At 38.2% G+C, this 23043-nt stretch overlaps 1 protein-coding gene and 1 long non-coding RNA gene across 12 annotated transcripts in view; one reads left to right on the top strand and one right to left on the bottom strand.

Annotated features, from left to right (window-relative positions):
- Positions 1-22661, top strand: part of CLEC16A (C-type lectin domain containing 16A) — a 46236-nt gene extending 23575 nt beyond the window's left edge. For 4 of the 11 annotated variants that reach the window (XM_015877123.2, XM_032447562.1, XM_015877125.2 and 1 more), the window contains 5 exons: positions 545-749; positions 1190-1357; positions 7638-7784; positions 12292-12411; positions 16147-22661. In XM_015877123.2, the coding sequence (XP_015732609.1) occupies positions 545-749; positions 1190-1357; positions 7638-7784; positions 12292-12411; positions 16147-16487 (981 nt within the window). In that variant the 3' untranslated portion in view covers positions 16488-22661. Of the gene's footprint in view, positions 1-544; positions 750-1189; positions 1358-7637; positions 7785-12287; positions 12412-14791; positions 14873-16146 lie in introns of those variants that run through there. The other 7 variants (XM_015877126.2, XM_015877133.2, XM_015877127.2 and 4 more) reach the window with 5 other exon arrangements.
- Positions 7963-16147, bottom strand: LOC116654082. Its single transcript, XR_004308960.1, has 2 exons — positions 14586-16147; positions 7963-12419 (listed from the first exon to the last, which is right to left on the bottom strand). It is a non-coding gene; the product is annotated as an uncharacterized LOC116654082 (long non-coding RNA).
- Positions 22662-23043: the final 382 nt, after the last annotated feature.

The following is a 23043-nucleotide window of genomic DNA, read 5'->3' as shown; positions in this document are numbered from 1 at the left end:
GCTTACATATTTAAATGTTGTGCCCTGCTTATCTGTTCCTTCTGTTAGTAGTCTTTTCTAGTTCCTGCCTTTAAAATGCTTTTTCAAAGTTGTTTCTGTAGATAACTGGAGACACAGTTAAAAATATGGTAACTTCTCCAATGTAATATGAGGTATGTCAGTTTGAACGCTGAAGTCATACAGGACAAGATTGAGTGCCAGGTGCTTTCCTTAAATGACACAGTAAATGAACTCTCCCAGAGTTCTGACCCTTATACAAGAGTAGAGGATGTGACAGGTTGTTCTTATCTAATTAATTTCAAAAACTTTAAATGTTCGTTATCAGTGTCTCTTACTTTAGCCAATGTTAATATTTACATTTCCTGCAAATTCACTGATGTCCAGAGTCATTAATTGCATTTTAAACTGACTTAATATCTAGGAGTACAAACTTCTTTAGAACTGAATCCAGGACTGCCAACTGGTGTAGTCCTTCTTTTTAACCCAGAAACTGTTATAAAATGCTACCTTTTTAATTAGCTTATTGCCCTCTCTTTCTTTTTAGGATATGCAGGTGACAGGAGTAGAAGATGACAGTAGAGCTCTGAACATTATAATTCATAAACCTGCCTCGAGTCCTCATTCTAAGCCCTTCCCTATTCTTCAAGCCACATTTGTTTTTTCTGATCACATTCGCTGCATTATTGCAAAGCAGCGTCTTGCAAAAGGCCGAATCCAAGCGCGGCGTATGAAAATGCAGAGAATAGCAGGTAAGAAGTTATTTTTTTGAAATGACTTGGAGAAGCAAGACTTATGTCATAGAAAATGACTGTGCTGTAAGGATAGAAAACAAAATTGGGCACAGATAATTGTAAACAAGTATCTAACTTCTAAGCAATGGATTTTATTGGAGTAAAATGTGTTTTGATATGAAAGAAAAAATGTGTGTGTTGGTGTTAATGATACACCACTTGAATGTGGTGATGATAAGCATTCCAAAATGTTAAATAGAATGTCAGTAGCTAGATGTCTGTGATTGGAGGAAATGCTTGAGAAGAGGTAAAGAGTTAATTGGAATTAACGAAGAGTGATTAAAGTATTGCTTGAGTTTATCGTTTTATATTTCATTTGCTATATCATTTTACTTTCATCTGTTAATCCCTCTCTGTATTTAAAAGTAACAACAGTTATCAATTGTGATTAATCATAGCTCTCCTGGATCTTCCTGTTCAGCCTTCAAATGAAGTTATGGGTTTTGGACAGAGCTCTGCAGCTACATCCCAGCACCTTCCATTTAGATTTTATGATCATGCACGGCGTGGTAGCAGCGATCCTACGGTGCAACGTTCTGTTTTTGCATCTGTTGACAAAGTTCCAGGTAACATTATCAAGGAATTTTTGCTGTGTTTCAAGTAGATAGAACAAGAAAACTTGGAAAATTCCAGCTAGATTCCTTTTTTAAGTTTCATATTTGCTGAAAACGCTATATAACAAAAAACAACTTGTTTTCATGTTTCATAGAAGCTTGACAAATGACTTTTAAATGAGATTGGGTGTCGTTCCTTTCTTTTTACAGTATCAGTACTTACTTGTAAAGAAATCTTAGTATTAGCAATGTGAACATTTAGAAATGCTCTGACAGCTACCAGTTATCATATCAGATGATATGATATATCAGATAACAGTGGTTATCTGTGATAGGTGTGGTAAGTTGGGCTGCTTATTCTGATATTCTGCCTTATAAATGCAAATGTGAGTTTGTAACTCATGGTCATGGGCTTAAAAAAAAGGTCGGAACTCACTACCAGTCATTTCACAAAACAGCATTTCTTCTGAAACATGATTCACAGATTTAAAAAAAAAAATAAATTAAATTGCTCTACTTAGAAAGCAGGTGATCTGCTGCCTTATGACTGACTCAGAGCTCAGCTTACCTGAGTGAGTCCTGGGAATGGAGGAGAGAAATCATGAAAGTTTTCCAATTGCTGTTCACATTTTTCAAGACAGATGTATGTTGTATGATGGGAATGTATTTCCTTATTTGACATAAGGTTTCCATGGAAGAGGTGTGGTGGGAAAGGTGCCAACATTACTGTTTCAGAGTCAACCTTCTTGTAGATCAGTATATATGTAGCTGTGATGAGTGCCCTCTGCATGTTATAGCAACCAAACCTGCACCCAGTGCTCAAGGTGAGGCCATACCAGCACAGAGCAGGACAATCCGTTCCCTTGCCTGGCTGGCAGTGCTGGGCCTGGGGCACCCCAGGGTACGGCTACACCTTCTGGCTGCCAGGGCACACTGCTCACTCAGATCCAACTTAACAGAACCCCCAGATAACTTTCTGTGGGGCTGCTCCTCCAGCCTCTTGTCCTCCAGTCTGTACATGTAACCAGGATTTTTCCCTGCTGGGCATAGAATCTGACACTTGGTCTAGTTAAACTTCATGGGGCTGCTGATTGTCCAGCTGCCCACTTAGTCAGGGTCTCCCTGCAAGAAGGCCTCTTGGCCCTTATGGGAGTTAACAGCCCCTCCCAAATTAGTGATGTCTCTGAGCATGTTTGAGATGCATTCAAATCCTGCACCAAGCTCTTTTATAGAAATACTAAAGAGAACTGGCCCTGAAATGGGAAGGGGCCTCTTCTCAGTAATACCTTAGTCATAAATAGTGTGTTCTGTTGAATCAAAAACATGACTATCAGAAAGGAAGCAATTATGTTTGGAACTAATCTTTGTCATAACTTGAGAGCCATGAAGGAGTGACAAAGGCACTTCTAGAAGCATTTGAGCATCATTTTGCTTCCCAGAGCTATGATTAATTCTGTTTGCATTTTCTCTGCAGGTTTTTCCTGAATGACTTTCCTGGTTCTTGTTCAGTACTTGTTGTGTCCTTGTTCAGTAGTGCTTATGTACAGTATTCTGAATGATTGAGACTTACCTTCCACTCCCAACTAAATTACCTTACTCTAGCATGCTCATAAGCCTTTATCTGCGGTTGTATTGCGTGGTGTGAAGGTTTTGCCATTACTACACTCAGTGCTTTGTTGTGATTTGATGTATTTCATCTTTTTTTTTTTTTTGGTGTTTGTTTTTGCAGTATCTTCTTTCTGTCGTCCTGTGCTGAGGTGCTCATATTATACACTTGTGCTTTCCTTCCATATAATGAACAAAGGAAGGAGAGGGTTGTTCTTTTTTGCCACTCTCACGAAATGCTATTTTGCATTGATGTAGGTGTAGGATTAAAATAAACTTATTTGTGCTTGCAGTAATGAGAAGTGAATATTCTGGCAGTGCTTGCAGAGGGGTGTGCTAAATGTGTTGTTTTGGGATTCCCCATCTTCAGCAAGAGAGTAGATTTAAATTTCAGTTTTCTGCTCAGCTGCCTTCTGCAGCAGCTGCTCATTCAACTGCTGTCCAGTGACCCATCGATTCCTGTAGCACAAGTGGCCATGGGTTTAATTTCAACGCTGTCTTCAAAGAAAGGCATTTCTTGCTGTAGTCTTCGTGGTGATCCATTTAGCAAAAAAACACTACCATAGGTGGTTGAGCAAATTCAACTAGGAGTGTTATGTGAGGACAGGAGAGAAAAGGGATGGGAAATTCCAAAGATGGATAGACTGCTGAATAGAGCATACTATTTAGCCATACCTGTGTCTGCTAGATTGTTCAGTTGTTTCCCATAAAAGGCACTTCGAAAAACCACTGAGTCTCCTTGTGGTCTTTCAGAAAGAGGCTTGATAATCTTGTGGCATGCAAAACAGACAGTGGTGTGGGCCACTGCGTGACCAAGGGCAATGCATTGAGGCAGCTGAGTTTCTTTCCGATGTTAATCCATTCTGAGTTCTGGTCAGCCTAACGTAGTGTGTGAGGACAATGTCTCTGGAAAAAGACAAGCACTTATTTCAAATAGTCAAATACTCAGACAGGGGCTTGTGAGGAAGTTTACATAAGATGTTGTCTGAGTAGAGTTTAGGGAAGTTCTGGATCTAATGCTGTAGGATACAATTTTGTTTACTCTTTTGCCAAATATATTTACTGCAATTTGAAATTAATAACTGCTGTGTTTAGAGGAACACGAGGGAGCCTTCATGAGCTTGTTCTTTAGCTTCCCAGTAGAACTGTCCGCTGTTGCGTCTTGACCCACAACTTTAGAAGTTATTTGTTTTTATTTTTAATGGAACTGCAAAAAGTCCCATATGGATGCTGTTTTATGAAGGACTGTTAGCTGTGGATTTAGAAAATGTTGAATTTTCAGACAGGGTGAGTGCTTAAGTATTTCTATTTGGGAAACATTCTCATGTGAACATGCTAAAGCAGTTGCTAGAGAAGTTGTCTTAGACATGGTAGTGTTTGAAGTTTGCTTTGGGCTAGAGGGAGTCATCAAGGAGAGAAAAAGTTGTTTTTAAATATTTTGAGCAGTTCAGTCTTCATAGGAAAGAAGAGAACAAAGTTCTCCTTTGTATTTATTGACTGCTTGTTGCTTTAGAGAACTGTCTGAGTAAAACTCTACTTAAGTACTTGAGTTTTTTGTTAACTTTTAGCAGACCATCTAGCATTACTGTGTGTAACCTCAGTGTAACTTAGCTAGAAGATTGTAGAGCATTGATCAATTTGGTTCCTAAAAATAAAGAAAATTATGTTTATGGAATAAACAGATCTGTACCAAACTATTTTAACTAGAGCAGGTGCCTCCTGGCACAGCTCTTATGTAATTCTTTCAAGTGGTGTTTATCTTGGACGTGATGAGTAGTAAGTTAAAGTAGGACAAAAGCTTGGTGAAGTGTCATTCACCCATCTAACGTTATGATGCAAGTAGTACAGCAGTTCAGATAGCACTGTGTTTCTGCAAGAGATTTTGAGTCTGGGTCCTGAATATGAGCATGGGCAGTACAGGGTCAGAAGTCAGGCCATACATGAAGCTCAGTTGTTGGTAGAGTAGTGTTTATCAGCTTTTGTCTGCATGCCTTCCTTTCTTCATCTATTTTGGCTTTTTTCCTTGTATTGCAGACTGACAAAATGTGTTGCTGTTAAAAGCTGTACTTTAAAGCTTTCACATGCTTCTTGTAATTTATTTATTTATTTAAATATTTAAATGGTGTTTAACACAGAGATTGGTTGCCAGCTGCAAGGCGTTGGCAAACTCCTCGTACAGAAGATTCTCTATGAAGTGAATCATCCATGCAGTGCCGTGGCAGATTGCCCATTTCAGAGTGGAATAAAGTATTGCTTGGTGCATTTGCACTTTCAGCGCTTGCTACACTGCAAAGACAGCAAGTAGTACGTTGTTAGGAAATTCATGGCATTTAAGAGATGACTACAGTAAGTAATTCAGCAAACTGCCAATAAAAGGGAAAATTTGTCATTCATGCTTTCCATGGGAGAATGAGGAAAGCACTGGAAGCAGCGAACAGCTGTGGATGCCACTTCATCCTCAAATCATACTGAAGGCAAGAAGTTCTCCTGAAGAACTGTTAACAAAGTCTGATGTGATGAGTAAAAGCTTGCATCTTCTAGGAGGACTCAGCCTAAGGAAAACCTCACTGAGAAAATTAAGGGATCCCTATGGGCACATTGTTGTTATTGCAGAAAGTTGCTTAAGGAACCACAGTAAGAGTGTAATCTTCTAAGGAAAGTGTGAAATATGGAAAGTATGAACGGTACAGTCGTATTTGTCTTCACTGGAATTGTGCAGGACAGGCAATAAGTGAACTCTGCTCTGGGAGCATGTTAAAATTCTAGGAGGTAATTTCATGGTATTCTAAGCAGATAATTAACGTTTTGGTTCATCTGGATTCTTATAATACTGATGCCATTTGAGATGAAATCATTTATTTCTGTAATAGCAAAACCATGAAAGCTCTTAACAATTCAGCCGAAAAATCAGATTGAAGGGGAAGAAATGTTAAGTGAAAGACACAGCAAAGGGCAACTCACTGGTTTTTATCTCATGGTGGATATCCAGACTTGTTCGGACAGTCTGATCACAGTTTGGAGGCAAATAAGATCATCAGGCTTTGCAAGTCTGGTGGCACACGCTGATTCTTGGATCCTCATAATTTATGAAACTGTGGTGGCTATTGATAATTATATAAAATGTGTATTATTTCATTTGTTTTCACAAATATGGAGTGCTGCAGAAGGAATGTTGGAACCTAGGTGGGTTCCTGTTGGAAAAAAATAAGAATTAGAAAATGACATTATTGAATAACCGAAATTGTAACAAGTTCTTGTATTCTGCAGGGACGCTGGATTAGGCGAGATCTATATTAAATTCCATGTTCTGCTTCGTAGCTTTGATACAAAGACTTCTTGCATAAAGTTTTTCTGATTTCTTCGCAGTGGAAAACTGCATCCTTTACCATGCATTTCGTGCTCTGGGTTTCTCAGAAACTAATGGCATTCTGGGGATTTCTTTAGCTGTTGTTTTTAGAATTACAAACATTCCTGAAAACTGGCTGTTCCCCACTTAGCAGAGCAGGAGAGAAACCATTAGATTGTACAGCACGAATGGTGGAAAGCACCATACATGACTTAATAGGAATCTGAGTTACAGTTTTGAGAAGACACTTCAAATTTATTCTTAATTTTAAATAAAACATAAGAGCCAAAGAAGATCATTCTCCTGTATCAGCTAATTTTAGCTTCTGCTTGGTGGCACAGTTACAGTGGGCTACATAATGTAGGACAGCGTACGTCTTTTTGTATGAGGAACCTGTAAAATAGAATTTTCTGTAAATTTTCGCTATAAGAGGAAGAAGGAAGTGTTTAATACCTGAGAATCAGGGGAAAATGCTGGTTTCAGTGCCCTCTGATAATCCCTGTTCAGTTGATTTCAAGGTAGAGAGCATGAGTGTTCATCTATGGAGGGAGACATTGCATTGTGTTCAACAGAGGGCTTTAACTGGGTGGGGTGTTAAGTGCTGGTTTCTTGCAAGGGATCAAATTGAATTCTTATGCAAGAAGCAATTGTTTTTAGATCTTCCTTAATTGTGGGTGCCAAAGTCCAATAAGCATTGTTGATGTAGCTGGAGTCGCAGATATTAAAAGTAAGGATTATAATTTGATAATGTCAACAGTTTATAATATAGTTTGTTTTGTACGAAGTTACAATATTATCCTTCTCACCCTTAAGGAACGAGAAGATCGTCCTTTTACTGCTACCAAGTGTTCAGCAGATGTTTGCAGTTCTATTGGATTTACCTCAGAAGTCTCTGGGTGGATTTTCTAGTATGTCTGATTGAGATAGTGTGTTCTCTGGTAACCAGAAGTGTAAATTTCAGTCATCTTTTGGTTCATTGCTTAGATCTGGGGAAATTCTTTAGCACCGCATACATTGAATAACTTGTTTACCTTTGGTTCGGCATAGTATTACGCAATGAATGTACAATATAGATTCCATATATTCCTCTCATCCTGGCTCTCGTGTTGGATTGGTATGAGACCTTGACCTTCACATCTTTTGTGAATTTCACAAAAGTATCTGTGTTCTGAGTAAGATTTTCAGGTGTCTGAGGGCAGAAAGAGGGCACATCCTCTGAGTCACACGGTGGAATTCATATAAATTTGATGCAGTATTCTCTCTTAATCTTTTTTTATTTGTTCATGTAGGTGAACTTTTATGAGCTAATTACTTATGAGTAAACTTTGTCCTATTTTGCAGGCTTTGCTGTGGCCCAGTGTATAAATCAGCACCATCCATCACCACTCTCATCACCATCGCCGTCCAGTGGCAGTGGCAGTACAGGGCGCTGTGATTCAGTGGCTGCAAGCTCAGCTTCCACTCCTTCTGTTGCACAGAGTCCATCAGGTATTAAATCACTATTTTCAACCTAGGCACCAAGGGTTGTGGAGGGCTGTACATGTTTCTGTTGGATTGACTTCTGATGTTATTGAGATAAACACAGGGTATGGTATTCAGATCACTTGATCACTTACCTAGTTAAAGTCAATTGAGGTGTAAATTTTAATGTTGTATTCACATTTTCTTATTGGATAAGGAGTTACATACTTTCAGTGGCAACCTTAAATACTGGTTAAATGATTCCCTGTTTTTCTCCTGGCACGTACAATTTGAAATGTTTTGGTCTCTTGGTCATTGTTTAAACAGAACTTTTGTTCTGCATAAATTCAAAGCGACATTTGTTTGCCCTAGTGGGTAAGTCTGTCTCCATGTGAAGCTTTTTCTTTTAACTGGGCATTTGTATGTTTATCTGATTCTTCTGTTACTTTTTAACAAGAGGCCAAGTATGAAACACTTTCAAATAGCTGTAGTTATTTAGGATACTAAATAACACTCTTGGCTGAACACCATATCTGAAGAGGCTATTTCATTGGCTCTGGAGAAACTGTATGAATTGACTGATAATATAACTTGCACGAATGTAGCTAGCACGTGTCTGAGTTGGTCAGTAAGTTCAGTGAGATTGTTTATACTGGGATCTCTTGTTGCCTTAGAATGCCTTCGTTCCTTTTTGTGTGTGTAGTGTTTATGAAGAATCCTGTAATGGTGTTTGTTTTGAAATCAAAATGAACGTGAGGTGGAGAACCGCCAGCTGAAGGCTAAGCAAGAAGTAAATTCTGAAGGGTGCATATTGAAATGCTTTCACTTTCAGCTGAGCTGAGTCTAACTCTTTTAGGATATTTAAAAAATATATATATATAAAAAAAAATTGAAGTGACTTGATTTGCAAGGCATTTTCATACAGCCCTTTCTTGACAGTCACTTTTGACATTGATCGTTCTGAAGTGGTTGTTCTGGTTCCTTCAGTTAAGACACACTCTTTTGCTTTCATTTAAGAGTTATAAAATAAAAGTAAACTCTTGTGCAGTCTATAGGAAGTGATGCAATCAGTGCTAGGCATTTAGCGTTTTATACGTTATGGAATAGCTTTGCTTCACTGAAAGCTGTCAGGAGATCAGTGTAAATTATATATCCAAAGTGACTGTCCTTGCAGGAAGTGCCACTGGAGAAGGGTAAGCAAAAACTGCTAATCAAGTTTATAAATAGTTTATAAAGCATCCTAGCATCCAGACACTGTATTAAAAAACATTGATTACTTTGATAAACTAACACACAGTCACAACATTACCACAATATGTACAACTCCAGAATAAAATTGGAGTTCTTTTTCTATATGCAATTCTTTCAAAACATTGGAAGGATCATATTTGATTTTCTTTGCTAGCTGTTACTTGTTGTTATCTGGTCTTTGGAGGGCCTGGATAAGTAAGTAGAGATCACACAGTGAAGCGCTGTGATTTGGCAGAAGTCTCAATATAGAGAAGCATTAAAGACAGAAAGTGTTTCACTACACAATTCTCCCCAGCTGTGTGAAAAGTCTCAGCTATTGTTTCCTTTACTGCACTTGAATTCTTTGTGATCCAGAATTGAAAAGGCATCTTTGAGTTCTAGTGACTAGGAGGTAACTGTGGTAGAATAAATGGAAATTAAAATCTACATTCTTACTGTTGCAGTAAGCAACATGTTAGTTCAGAGAAGGATTAAGTAAGTTCATGCTACGGAGGTCAGACAGAGGTCTTTCAAGTGCTTTCAAGACTTCTATGAAAAGCTGAGTAGATCCTGGAGGATGTAATTCCTCATCTAGGAAGAGAATACTTCATTGGAGAATAGAATATGTTAGAGATATGAAAGGAAAATATATTTAATATGCTGTTGTTTGTATATCAAAATTGTTTGGTTTTGCTGCATTTTGAAAAGTGATAACAGGATGCTGTTCTAAACTAAATAGTAATAATAATCACAGTTTGGAAATGCCTGATTTCTACCTGCATTTGTTCAGCTACCAACACTTAGTGCTACCTCGACATTGTGGCTTCATTGTAGCATGTTCAAAGCCATTTCATGCAGAACAGTGTTTGGGTGTTGGATGATGGATGATGTTGGTTTTGGTGTGGGGTGTGTTGTGTTCTGGTTTTTTGTTTGTTAGCTTTTTTTTGTGTGTGTGTGTAGGATCCAGGGATACTGACAGGTGCTTCAAGAATCCTAGTTGTAATGATACTGTTCTGTGCCATATTACTATGGGCATTGTAACCCTTAGCAAGGTCTGTGAAAATTAATGCGAGAATTTGCTTCAGCTGTTTCAGCACCAAGTCATCAACTTACAGTGGTGTGCTGCAGGGAGGAATTCTGAGCAAAGCTCCTGGATTTTTTTTTACTGCTAACTCTACTCAGAGGGCAGTAACAAAGAAGGCAGTTACTGTATGTACACAAGCAGTTAATTCAGAGCAATGGGCTGACAAACAGTTGATGCTAAGGCTCACTTATCACTTCTGCATGAGCACAACAGCTGTTTCTGCTGTAGATGTGAGATCATGCCATCCCAAGATTGTATTTGTTGGCAGATTTAAGCTGTATAAAATCTGGTACTTGTAATCTACACATAGAGTAAGATTTAGAGCATAATACATTGACTTTTACATAGAATAGTGATAGATGAGAACAAAATAAAGACAAGTTGCACATTTGTTAGTTGACAAATACAGATGTTACAAGATAAAGCATATATTGACAGGCAGATGGTTAAAGAGAAAAAAGAAAAGCTTTTGAAAATGTATTACAGAAAATCATGGATTGTTGGTTTTTTGTTTGTTTTGTGAAAATATTTTCCTTGCTCCACCGTGCATCAAACAGTATCATACTGTCTTAGTGTGAGAAGGAAGATAACTGAACATATACAGAATCATTTGATTGGGTACATTTCAGTTAGTGTAAGAGGACAATAGTTGTGTTAACTCTATTATCTTATGCAAAAGAAACTGGTATAACTCCTGAGTTTACCAGCCATTGTCACAGTACTTCATGGCATAGATTTTTCTTTTAAAGTCTAGCAGCTCCTGCACTTACAATATCTGGGGATTAAGCTTAGCCCTTTGCAAGTTCTCTGTTCCCTTAAAACTGAAGAAGTGGAGCCCATCCCATAAAGAAAGGACAGCCCAGGGCAAGGTAGAAAAAATACAGCTGGATTCTGCAAATGGTCTGTTAGGTGTTTTTCTTCATGTCTAATCTTTTTTTAAATGAGCACGTCCATTTGAAGTGCTGCTGTGCCTATGGTAAAAATGTTCTCTTACTAGGCAGAATTTTACCATTAAATTTCTGAGCTTAGAATATAGTCTCCTTTTGGCTGCATTTGCTGGAACCATGAACTTCTGTCAAGTGCTTATTTTTATATAAGCCAAGGATTAAGATAAAGAAGCAAAGTAAGTTAGTAAGAGATTAGTAAGAAGTTAGAAGTCTTGTAGAGTTATAGATATGTAACGTCATCAGTATTGTAGTTTGCCACTTTTTAAGTTTCTTAAAGCTTTAAAATTCATTTGGCTTTAACAGTTAAGAAAATGTTTACATTGCAGCAATGGTTATTGAGAACTCTAGAAGGCACTGATTTATCTATGCCACTGGACTCTTATTTCATATTTCTAGCAGATATTAATGGTAAATGATCTAAAATAAATATAAAAATCTGTCCCTTGTTGCAGAGAATAAGGTGGATAACAGTCTGTAAAATAAAACTTATATATTCCAAGTAGAGGAAGCTTAATCAAGGATGGAGATAATGTGAGAGTGCAGTGCTGCTGTCTTACTGAAACCATCCTTGTCTATTTCCTCTATGATCAGTAGTGTAAAGGTGGTATGATCTGTTCTCCAATGCTAGTAATTTTCTAATGAGGTGAGGAACTACTTTTGTTTCTAGAAAGTCTCTTACTCAGAAACTTTCTATGCACCAAGCATCATCATCTTAACTGCTGCTATCTTTTAAATTGCTGTATTTGCCTTTGTTTTAATCCAAGTGTACTAATTCAGTTTCACTTCTTAGAACAGTAGCACTGAGTGATCTAAAGTATTGTCATCTGCTCTGTAGAGCAACTCATGTAATTGATTGCCAGTGGGAATCCAAATAATGCTGTATCACTAGAATTTGTGTTAGATAGCTTTTCTCAAGGTTTTTATAGCATGTACATATCTGGTGATATAAAAGCCTACCAGTCCTGCCTCCATGTAATACTGTAACACTACGAGTAGTCCAAACTGCATTATGTACCTTTCCATATAAGTAAGCAAACAATAACTTTGTTCATTTGTTTCTAAAGAATGAATACTTCTAGCTGCAGAAGTATTTCCCCAAATTTAAAAGAGGTCTCAAATCGTGTTGGAGATACCAGCAGTTATGGATGCGTCCTTGTCACTTTTAATCTTGTTGCTGCTCTAACATTTATCCTTTGTCTTCATTCCAGTTTCCCTTCCTTGTTTCATTGTTACAGCCTTGGTATGATATATCGCTGTGTTTTCCTCTAGTAAGGTCTGGCAGGAAAGGACGACGGCGGGTGTTTAGTCTGTCGGAGGCTGACAGTCACGGTGGACACTGGGTTTAGGTCTTCAAGCAGCAGCTGCAACCGAAACTCACGCAATATCCATTCAGGCAGGTTCCTGCATAAGATTTCGAAAGCCCATAAAGTTAATAGAGCATGCTTGGTTTCCATGCTTGTAGTAGTGACAGTGAGGTAGGAAATTGAAGAAAGCATCATTAATAGTTGACTGTGATGATTTTGGGGAAAATTGTGCAGCAATTTCCAAATTCTAGCTGTATCTGAAAGTCTTACCTATAGTTTCTCCCATATTTCCTGACTCTCTCCCCAAAAGCTGAAATTCTATGTACCACAAAATGATCTATCAAGCTTCCAGCTTCAAAGCAGCCATGTATTCATTTGCACAGGGGCAGCTATGGCTGTAGTGAAATTCAGCAAGCACAGGGTTCAAAATGGACAGTAATGCAGGTATTTGCTAGCAGCAATAAATCAATTTATAACTCAGGTAAAACAGAGGCACATTCAGAGTAAGATTGTCCTCAGATTGTGATGGTACAAGCTTGATTTTCTATCATCAAACTCAGGCAAATGGTTTCATGGACTGCTTGTCTGCCTGAAGGGTTGCGGAGGGGAAGCATAAACAAAAAGGATGCAAGTGGGCTTCGGGCTGATCTGTAACCTGTGTTGAGTCTAATTAATTTCTTTTTTCACCACCATGGCGTAAAGGTATTTTACTCTGTTAGTATTATAGAAATACCATTTTTTATTTATTAAACTTGCTTTATGTCTTTTTACTTAATGTACTGTTATTTATGTTTTTGTTTTTCCTTTTATAGTATATTGCTGTGCAGGATAAGATGTTTTTCTGTAAATTATATTCATTCTTACCTTTTTCTATTCTCTCCTATCTTTTTTCCTAATAACCACTGTAACATAAGATGATATAACAGAAGTGGAGTGTTTTGTTTCTGTAATGATAATCTTGGTAGGTCTATAGAAGTGCTGAAAAATAAGGTTGCTGAACCCTCCACAGCCGTGGACAGCTGGTGATATCCAGGGCCTTGCAAAGTTACACCATGGTTTTGAATCTTGTTTGGTGCTTAAATTCCAGATCTGACACTTCTTTTGTCAGAACGGTCCTGTTTAAATGCATGTGAGCTGGGGAGAGGTAAATAGGCACATATGGGAGATCGTAGTAATGATTAATGAATGCAAATCACATAACCTGTGTGTGCACCCGAAGCCCTGGTGGGTCTGTGTGCTCAGTCTCAGAGGTGCAGGTCTGGCAGGCAGTAATTGTAGCTGTTCGAGCTGTGACTGCAGGGTTGGTTCTCAGTTATGAATCATTCCAGAAGGGATAACATGTTGCAAAATAGTACTGAGCGCTGTTGGCCTTTTCCAGAAGGTTAAAACTTCTGTTGTTTTTTTTCCCCCTCTGGTTCTGCACTGATATTTACTCCCAGCCCCTGTGAGGACTAAGTGGCAGCCAGCTGCTCCCTGGGCATTTTGGCAGGGATGCTCTCACTGCTGCCCTTCAGTGCAGTGACAGGAGCGAAATCTAGACAGCGACTAATGGAAAATGGAAAGTAGAGGGGAGAGAATTACTGCTATCAATAATAAATAAAGCCCTCCCCAAAAAGCACAGAAGAGCTCTGCTTTTGTCTCTTCTATTTATGAGATGCTAGGCACTGAGTTTGTTCTGCTTACGTTTCCCAATACCATCAGTCTTTTTCTGAATGCACTGTCGGACCTTCAAATAGAAAATATGGTGGATTTTGACTCCAGTTTATTTTTTTAAATGGAGTCTTTTCTAAATGTTTTTTTGTTGCTCAAATTAAGATGGGAGTTGCTCAGCAGTAATTTAGATCCTGTGTGAAGGGATTAAGGACAGCGCAGTGTAATGAAATGTCAGGTTTTCAGTGAATGAAATTTATACAGAAATACATTGATATTTCATTAGGAGAGGGGGCAAGATTATTTAAGTGAACTCCAGAGCTAGAAGTGAAACAGCAGAAATAGAGATATGACACGTTATACCACTCCTGAGCAGAATACCATGGGCTGATAGTATTTCATTTACCAGAATTTCCTGAATCTTGAATTTTGGGGAATTCTTACTATTAAGGGGAAAAAAAGAAAAAAAAAGAAAAAAAAAAAAGTCTCAGCAAAGTATTGAATTTCTTAAAGATTTCAGGAATGCAGAAGTTAAAACCACTGTAAAGAGACCCTGCATTTTTTTCAATACTGAAGTGTTAGCATTTTGGAATTCAGAGCAATAAATTGTTACCTTATCTTAAAGTTCTTAGCAGCTCATTTTCCATGCAAGCCTTGCATCACTTGTGTTATCAGTTGCCAAGTTTTGTCTAAAGTTTGTGGCACCTAAGAATAATAATCTGCAGTTACTTTGAATCTGCCCTTACTTTTAGAAATAAGTAGTAACGGCGTTCTTGTTTCAGACTGTCCTTTTAAATCTAAATTTTGTTTTCCTTAAAGCGAGAAGCTTTAGCTACAGATTCAGGAAAAAGTAAAATTGAATGATTTTCGAAGTGAGAATGCACCTTTGTGTGGGGAAAGGTAAAATAATAAACATAATAATAATAACAACCAACAAAACTGTCTTTTACTGCTATCTCACTGATACATTACTGATGCTCATTCCATTCTAAGCTTTGTTTTTCTTTGTTGATGTCGTTTTTTGTTTGCATTTTTTCCTCCCTTATGTTCATGTTTTGTTTTGTTTTTACAGAAATAATTGGAATTATATTGAAAGTGAAATATTTTAAGGTTGCTGTGTATTAAAACCAGAATTTGATTCTTAGCCTCTGTGTTCACACTACATTGCCTTGTAGCCTGTTCTGCAGATACCTGTACACTTGAACACGTGCTGTTTTTTAACACGAGCTCTAAATGGTCTGTCTTGAAGCTGGATACCTGTTACTTTAACAGCATCTATTGCTGTAGTCTGAAAAGAAAATAAATAAATCTGTGGGCACACTTGTTCATACAAGGCTGTACCCCCTGATCTGGTACATTCGCTTTCTGTCTGAGACAAATGAGCTACTGGCCAGTAATGGCTGCTTGCCAGTTAGCAGGACTTAAAGGGGAAAAAAAGGACACAACAAGTAAATGTTAATGATTTATTTCATTGTGGAGGAAGTGCCAGCAGCATGTCTGTTTTCTGTAGTATGTAATGGCTCATTCCCAATTTTACCTATGTTGCATGCTCCAGCTGTGAGCGCAGAATTTCAGTTAAAAGCCTACATAAAAACAGGCTTGTTTTGTGGCACCTTCGTTACCATAAGCACATAATTCTCCTTTTTGTCCTTCCATAGTTATAGTTTCTATGGCTGAGATGTTGTTTTAAACTGAATCTGCAGAATGGAATGAGCGAACAACTTCCAAATCTTTGTTTTTAAAACCATAAATAGGTATCCTCTTGGGCAAATTGGTTGTGTAGGGGTTCTTTACTAATTCTGAAGAGTTTCCAGGTATGGGGCACTTAATTTTGTTCAGACTGTGCTTAATTCTGGGGAGGCTTTCTTATTCTTCCCCCTTATTTCCTCTCCTTAGGAATATTTACTGCATTGCTGTATAGTATAAGATGTGTGAATGTTCTAGTTGCTAATGTGAATAGTTTAGTGCTGGCATTTGACATCATGCCATCATATTTTACATGTTGTTTCTAATTACTAAAAAGCAAAATTTAAGCGCAGTGCTTCATAGCACTCGATTTTCCACCTAAGCATTCTTAAATATTCATGAAGTACAGTACACTGTTTGGCTTAATAAATGATGTACATGCTAAGTTGAATCTAATATTGATTCTTTCTTGATGTTTTCATTAATAGATGACTCTTCAGCTCCAGAGCAGCCCCGCACGACCGTTTCTGATCAGATGACATTGACTGATGAAACTCTTTCAGCTGTCTCAAAGTCTAGCAAGAGTGCTATAAAAAACAATGACATAGAAACAGCAAACCTGTCCCCCAGCCTGATTCCTGCACAGCAGCCCACAATATCATTAATATCAGATGACAATACAGATGCACTAAGTGTAGAGTCACTTACACTGGTCCCACCGGTCGATTCACACAGTATTCGTACGTTCAGCTGCATTCCTCAGCCGTCTTTGCAGTCTGAACTTGAAGTTTGCAAGGTAAAAGAGACAGAAGAAGAATGTTCTGACTAAGTCTACCCACAGACTGTGATAGAGTGACGCAAATTAACCAAATTTGTCATTGTTTTTTGTTTTTTTTTTTTCTTTGGGAGCACAAGATACTTCCTGCAGCATCAGAGACATCTGGTCTGCGAGAAGAGGCCCAGCAATGAAAGAATGTGGGCAGCTTTCAGAATAAGCATCAGATGTTTGGCATATTTAAACTAGGGGAGGAAAAGAAACTGGATTGGATATTTCCCTTCCTATTTCTGTTGTACAAGAGCACCTACTTTCTTCCCATTATCAGATGAAGCTCCAGCTGAAGTAACCTGATTGTTAAGGACCTACAGCGTTACGGCAGAGTGAAGATGTTTTTGGATACCTGGCTTAAAGATGTGGTATTGCTATTTTGAAACTGGAGACATACCATTCACCAGGAAGAAGTGTAAATTATAATACAAAGATTCCATTTCCATTTGTTTCATGGTTTTTTATTCTGATCTCAATTCAGCTTTCGGAGGCCAGTATGATACCAGCAGGCTCAGCCCCTTTCTGTGTTGCATTCGCAGGACTCCAAAGTTCAGTGCTTTGTTTTCCATGTGTAATATTTGTTTCAAAGCCAGATGCATCTAAACATATTTTTTTCATAAGGTAATACTCTGAAGCTTAATTTGACAAATGCTTAGTTATAAGATTGCAAGGGAATTTTTAAACATTTTTAGTCTTTGCTTAACTAGATACAAAGATACAAAATATTTTAATATCTACTGCTTGTTTGTTCACTTCTGACAGTCAAATTGCTACACTTCCGAGGAACAATAGTATGATGATACCCTTCCTACCGAAGAACAGCTAGAAGCAGACAGAGGCAGTTTTACTCTTAAGAGGTTTGGGAGGTTTTGTTATTGGAGATCTTTCTTGTTGGTTTCTTTGGACTTTGGTGGGGTTTGTTTGTTTGTTTGTTTTTGTCTGTTTGTTTCTCGCCATCACATAGGAATAATTCCAGTAATTTCTTTGGAAGTCTGAAAATGAAAACGAAAGCTATTGGGTTTTCTTTTCCTTTTTGGGAGTATCACCAAAGGAAATTACAGCATCAGAGTGGTTGAGTTTGTTTGCCGTACTTTGCCTCATAGATTCTAAATCTGAGCTGTGAAGAAATGTGGATTAAAGTTTGGAATGCTCTTTGCTGGCTTTTATACGTAATTTACTGTGACTGGTAAATTTAAGCTTTCTGATCGATTTCCATGCATATTAAGTTAAGCCAGTAGAAAAAAAAGAGCAGTGTCGTTATTGTTCTGTGTATTACACTGAGTGCTCTCTGGCTGTCAAACATTGAAGTCTACTGTAAACTTGCTGTTGTGATTTCCATCATCAGTGCAATTGGTTTCCTGGTTCTGCCTCTACTAATATTGATTTCTAATCAAATAGGTGAATCTGAAAAGTTCTTGCCTACTTTCCCATCTTAATGTACCTCTTCCTTGCTGTCAGGTGGAATACTTGAATTGATTTATATGTAATATTTATGAGATTTAATCATCCACGAGTATATCTTGACTCACTTTTTGATCTTTTCCTTTGTGTAAAACTTGTATATAAGATGCCTGCTATTGAAAAACAGCATCTTTTTAATTCCCTTATTAGCTTTTACATGCAGTTTTATTGATTTCTACTTTTCTGTGGCTTCTATTTTGTTTTAAATTGAATTAGCAAATATTCCAACCACTCCAGAATGGCACAAACTCTAAAATGAAATGAGGGAATTAGGCGTTCTTATGGGTGTATGATGGTGAGAATTTGGCCTTGCTGCTAGAGTAAGAGGCCACGGTTTTGAGTTTAGATTTTTCCATGTGCTGAGGGTAAGTTCATACTGCAGTTACTGTTGTGGCTAATACACATGTATCTGAACAAGTAGCAATTTGGGCAGAAGAAGCACATAAATAAATTTTTATTAGCTGAATTTCCTGTAGTCTAGACTTCCTCCACCATGTTGAAGCATTACACTGTAGCCCCAGTAATATTCTGAAGATCATTATAATGATGATGCCTTAATTGGAAAGCGTTTTATGTTAGCTGTTAACCTTGACTCTTGACCTGGATTACAGAAAATGCCACTGTGCGGGCTGAGTTCCCCTAAATAGTATGAATTCTAGACAGGAAAACCTTGATCTTTATTTATCTTATTTAAAATTCAGCTCTAGCAAGATTAGGGCCATGCACAGAGGGACTTTTATCGGGCATGCATAATCTCACCCTTGAGCCACACTGCACAAGAAATGGTGATGAAAGAAAGGTGACTTTGTGCTTTTCATTGCTTTGGAGTGGCTGTTCAATCTCACGACCAGGTGTTTCCTGTGGAGCTCTCAGTAGGCAACTGAGGTACAGTTATTAGGAAAATATTAAAGCATCTGTGTATACAGTCTGACTGCGTTTCATGCTGTATTACGAGTCTTCATAACACAGAAGCTCTGGAGATGCAGCAATACATCATCTGGCTATCTTATCTCCATGAGTTGTGTTGTTACTAATCTACAATTCCTTGAAGAGTATCGTATCTGTCTTATCAGAAAAGCTCAAAGGCTATTTCCTTATCCTCATTTCACTGTAAAAAGGAAACTCAACCAAGAAAGCATTAGCACATCAGCCACAAATACGTTTTCTTCTCAAACAAAAGTTGATGTGAGTCAGTGTAGCATCACTCACTTTAACAGAATCTGAACACCGAGTTGCAAATGAGAGCAGCTGCTGAACTACTGACTGTTCTTGCTCTGTCAGTGCAACACTGCAGGCGAAAGGGGAGAAAATGAGAAAAAATCCTTAAATGTTGTGAGGTGGTAAATGCTCAGTGTGTTTTGTAGAGGCTGAGCCATATTCTGATAACAAAACAGCTCTGTTACTCTTTTTCATTTTGAGAAGAGACACCAAGGACACCAAGGCCTGCTGCATGTTGCTTTGTGCTGTGGTCTGTGTCTCACTGTATTGAACTTTACCAGGATACCAATTGCCTGATCTCTTGCTGTCACTGCTCAGTCTCACAGCCTCTTGCAGGTCCTTTTGCTGTTCTGTCATACAGTGGGCAGTACTGGACAAGGCTCCAGCATTTCCTTTGTGAGAAGCACAGTGGCAGCATGCATGTGGTGAAGCAGAGAGTGGTCAATTCCAGTGTCTGCCTCGCTGGTGGGTGATGCTTGTAGTGTAAAACCTGTGTAACATAATTTCTTTCTTGCTCAAATTCCTGGATATAGGAAGAAACCAAACATTTCACATTCTGCCCTGTTTTTCACAAGCTGTGTGGGTTAAAACAAATTTACCAGAAATACAGTCATACGTATTAATACTGGAGGCTGTGTTTCGTGTGTAGTCATGAATTATGCTGTAAAGGCTGAACTCATTTGTATTTTCACAGCTAACTCATAAAGTGATTCTATGAATTCATGATGAACTAAAATTCTGACTTCTGTTCCTTAAATTAAGCTGACCTTATAAAATTACACCTGTTAAAGAAGCTCCTTAATGTTCCTCGCTTTACAGCACAGCTGCAAGTTTCTCTGAAGTCATTTGTGGAGAAATTACAAAAAATCAGTAATATCTTCCAGAACTGATTTACTCTTCTGAAATATTCTTGCTGAAGTATGGGCATATGGCATTTAAAAACCCTTCTTCTTTCTCCAGAGTTTAGGACTCTAAGTTAGTTGGTGATCAGAGTTTAAGTCAACATCTAGTAATTCATAGAAACCCTTTGTCCCATACTGACAGAATATAGGGGGAAATAATGTTCTTCTGTGGATTTGAAACATTCTTCTGTGCATGATTTTAAAGTTCAATGCCTAAAATAGTCTATAGCAGCATCACCAGTTGTTAGGCTTTGAAGTTTCTGTGATTTTTTTTTTTTCTTACTGAGCAGTGAGACATGAGTAGCTGTAATTGTCACACTTGCAGCAAGGAACACACTTGCAGCTCAGATGTTTACTGATGATGGAGCTCAATGATTGCCCTGCAGCTGAGTGTCATTTTGCTTGCAGGAAATGGGTTTCCTTTTCTCCTGAAGTAAATGAAACATAAAATTCTCTTCTTGAAGCTGTAAGACAACCAGGCTGAGCACTTTGTGAAAGTGAACATAAGACTTGAATCGTGTGATGCTGTTGATGCTCCAGTGTATTTGGTCTCTCTTTTACTGCACAGGTGTTAGAGGTAAACACAGAATAGCTTAATAAGCACTCTTGCAAAGAAAAGAAAATCATGCTGAGTATTCAGACACTGTCCTTGCTATCCTGCTTTTCAATGGGCAGGTAGAGCTATACAGATATTTCCTTGTAAAATCTAGGAATCCTTGTGCTATCTAGGAAACTTCACCTTTTTGTCTTAGTGCTGAGTGAATGATTCAGAAAGAGAAATGAAATCAGGGCATCATGGAGGTCTGGGCATTTTCCCTCATGAGTGGTAACTCTCCTTGGTAAACTTCCTACCCATTTTCAGGCAGCCTGACCGTAGGCATCTGATATGTGTAGGAAGTTCTGAACTGTTGCTGTCACTCTTTACTGACCGCAGGACATTGTTCCCCTGGGCACTGCTCTTCCATTATCTCTTGAGTTTTATGAGTGATTTCCTGTGTTGTGTGCTCTGGTGCTCTGATCTTTCCTAACATCTGCATCACAAATTACGAACATACCTAACAACTCTGTCTGTCTCCTATCAACTCTAGCAAAGCAGATGGTGACCCAAGCAGAGCTTGCTGGGGTAGAGCTGTCTAAGGAGGTGGGGAAGGGGGAAATACTTGTGGGTTTTTTCTGCTGTTCTGGATTTCTTTGAGCAGCAACAGAAATGTGGGAGATGAAGTTCTGGACTGAGTCTGAAACAGAAGGTTATTTCATATGGAAAAATATTTTTATATTACATTTGTACAAAATTTTCCCTATTTTGGTCTCCCAAAATTTTTAAGGATATGCACATTGCTCAAACTTGATTTGTTTTGCAGGATGTTTTAAGATATGTGTTATGTTTGCTAATGTATTACAAATGTAAAGCTAAGTTTTGCATGTCTAATAAACATGCACTGTGGCAATGCGTGTTTTGTTTGGCTAACTTGAAGTCAGTGCTTCTTAATGAATATGGAAGGGAACTTGAGTCATTGTTGTGACCGTCTCTTGAGCATAAATGAATGTGTGGAGTGTGTTTATTTAAAAAGGGCTTAACTAAGTAATGACAAGGAATACTTGTTGATGACAAAGGTTAGAGTTAAATAAAGTTCAGCTTAGTATATGGTGTTCTCAGGACTCTTTTCATGTTGTGGTCTTTAAATAAGATTTTTTTGTCATCTTTTGGCTATGGGCACTCATACTGGTGTAAAATGGGCTTAAGACGTGGTAACAGCAATCTGATACTTAGCGTCTCTATGAGATGAGAGTCTGAGTGTTTGTGTAGAGCTGTATTTAAATACTTCTGCCACAATTAGTTCTTAAAATGTACATAAGGATAGTTTTTGAAGAGGACTGAGAATAGCTTCATGCTTCTACATTTATGGACTATTAGAATTCCTAGGAGCTTTGTTTTACCTGTGGTAGCACTGAAGAACAGATGGTTACATCTCTGGGGGACCTGCTGGGAGCATTTTCAGCTTTAGGGGCTGGCTTTAGGCATCTCCACTTGTGAATGTGCATTGATGTTTTGTTGCAAACGTTTTGATTCGTTTTGAGCTGTTTTGCAAGATGGATTGTTTCAGGTGCAAAGGGAAATGTATTTTTCTAGAAGAATGAATGTATCTGGGCTTTGTATATTAAAGCATTTAATGAACATGGAAGTCCTATGAAATACATTTCAGAAATGTCTGAAATGTGCTTCACTAAGAAAAAAATAACGTCCTGAATGTGCACTTCTACATTTAAATGGAAAGAAGTCCAAACATAAGGTGAACGGGGTTCCAAAATGGCTTTTCTACAGGCAATAAGTATTAATTATTTAATGTAAGTTATGTTAGACATTTGGAGTAAGTGTGATGATATCTTATGTTAATTTAAAGAAAAATGTATAAGTGGGAGGGGACTGAACTTAGAAAGTATTGTTGTATATCTCTGAACTCCAGATTTCTATAGCTGAGTCTGTATTTGCTGGCACTGATCATGTCCTGGTATTGAAAACCTGGACAAGAGGGAATAATACACCTTTCTATGTAAATGGAACTTGGCAATAAAGATGATGTTACTGAAAACTTTATTCCCTTTCATGTTCTGTTGCTAGATTAGATGCACAAGGACGTCCAGTGGCAGTGAAATGCACAACTTGCAGAAGTGTGCACTTGTTAAGAAGAATGGAGAATGAGAGTGGGCATGTTAATCTTCAAACTGAAAACTGAATTAGCCAAGGTAATTTGGTGTTGTGTATGCAGAAAACAGTGTGGATAAGGGAGCAGAAATGAAACCCACTGTGGTGATGGAAAACAGACAAGATCCAGGGCTGAGAGTCGCTGGGAACCACTTTGAACTCGTCCTTTTGCCTGTCATGTGTGATTTCTTCCCTACATATATCCTCACACCCTCTGCCTCGTTCCTGGCGCACGTTGCCAGTTCAGTACGTGGATTAAATCCAACTGAGTTAT

The sequence above is a fragment of the Coturnix japonica genome, chromosome 14 (assembly GCF_001577835.2).
Source record: "Coturnix japonica isolate 7356 chromosome 14, Coturnix japonica 2.1, whole genome shotgun sequence".
In the NCBI taxonomy this organism is placed as follows: domain Eukaryota; kingdom Metazoa; phylum Chordata; class Aves; order Galliformes; family Phasianidae; genus Coturnix; species Coturnix japonica.
This window is presented reverse-complemented; position numbering and strand designations above follow the sequence as displayed.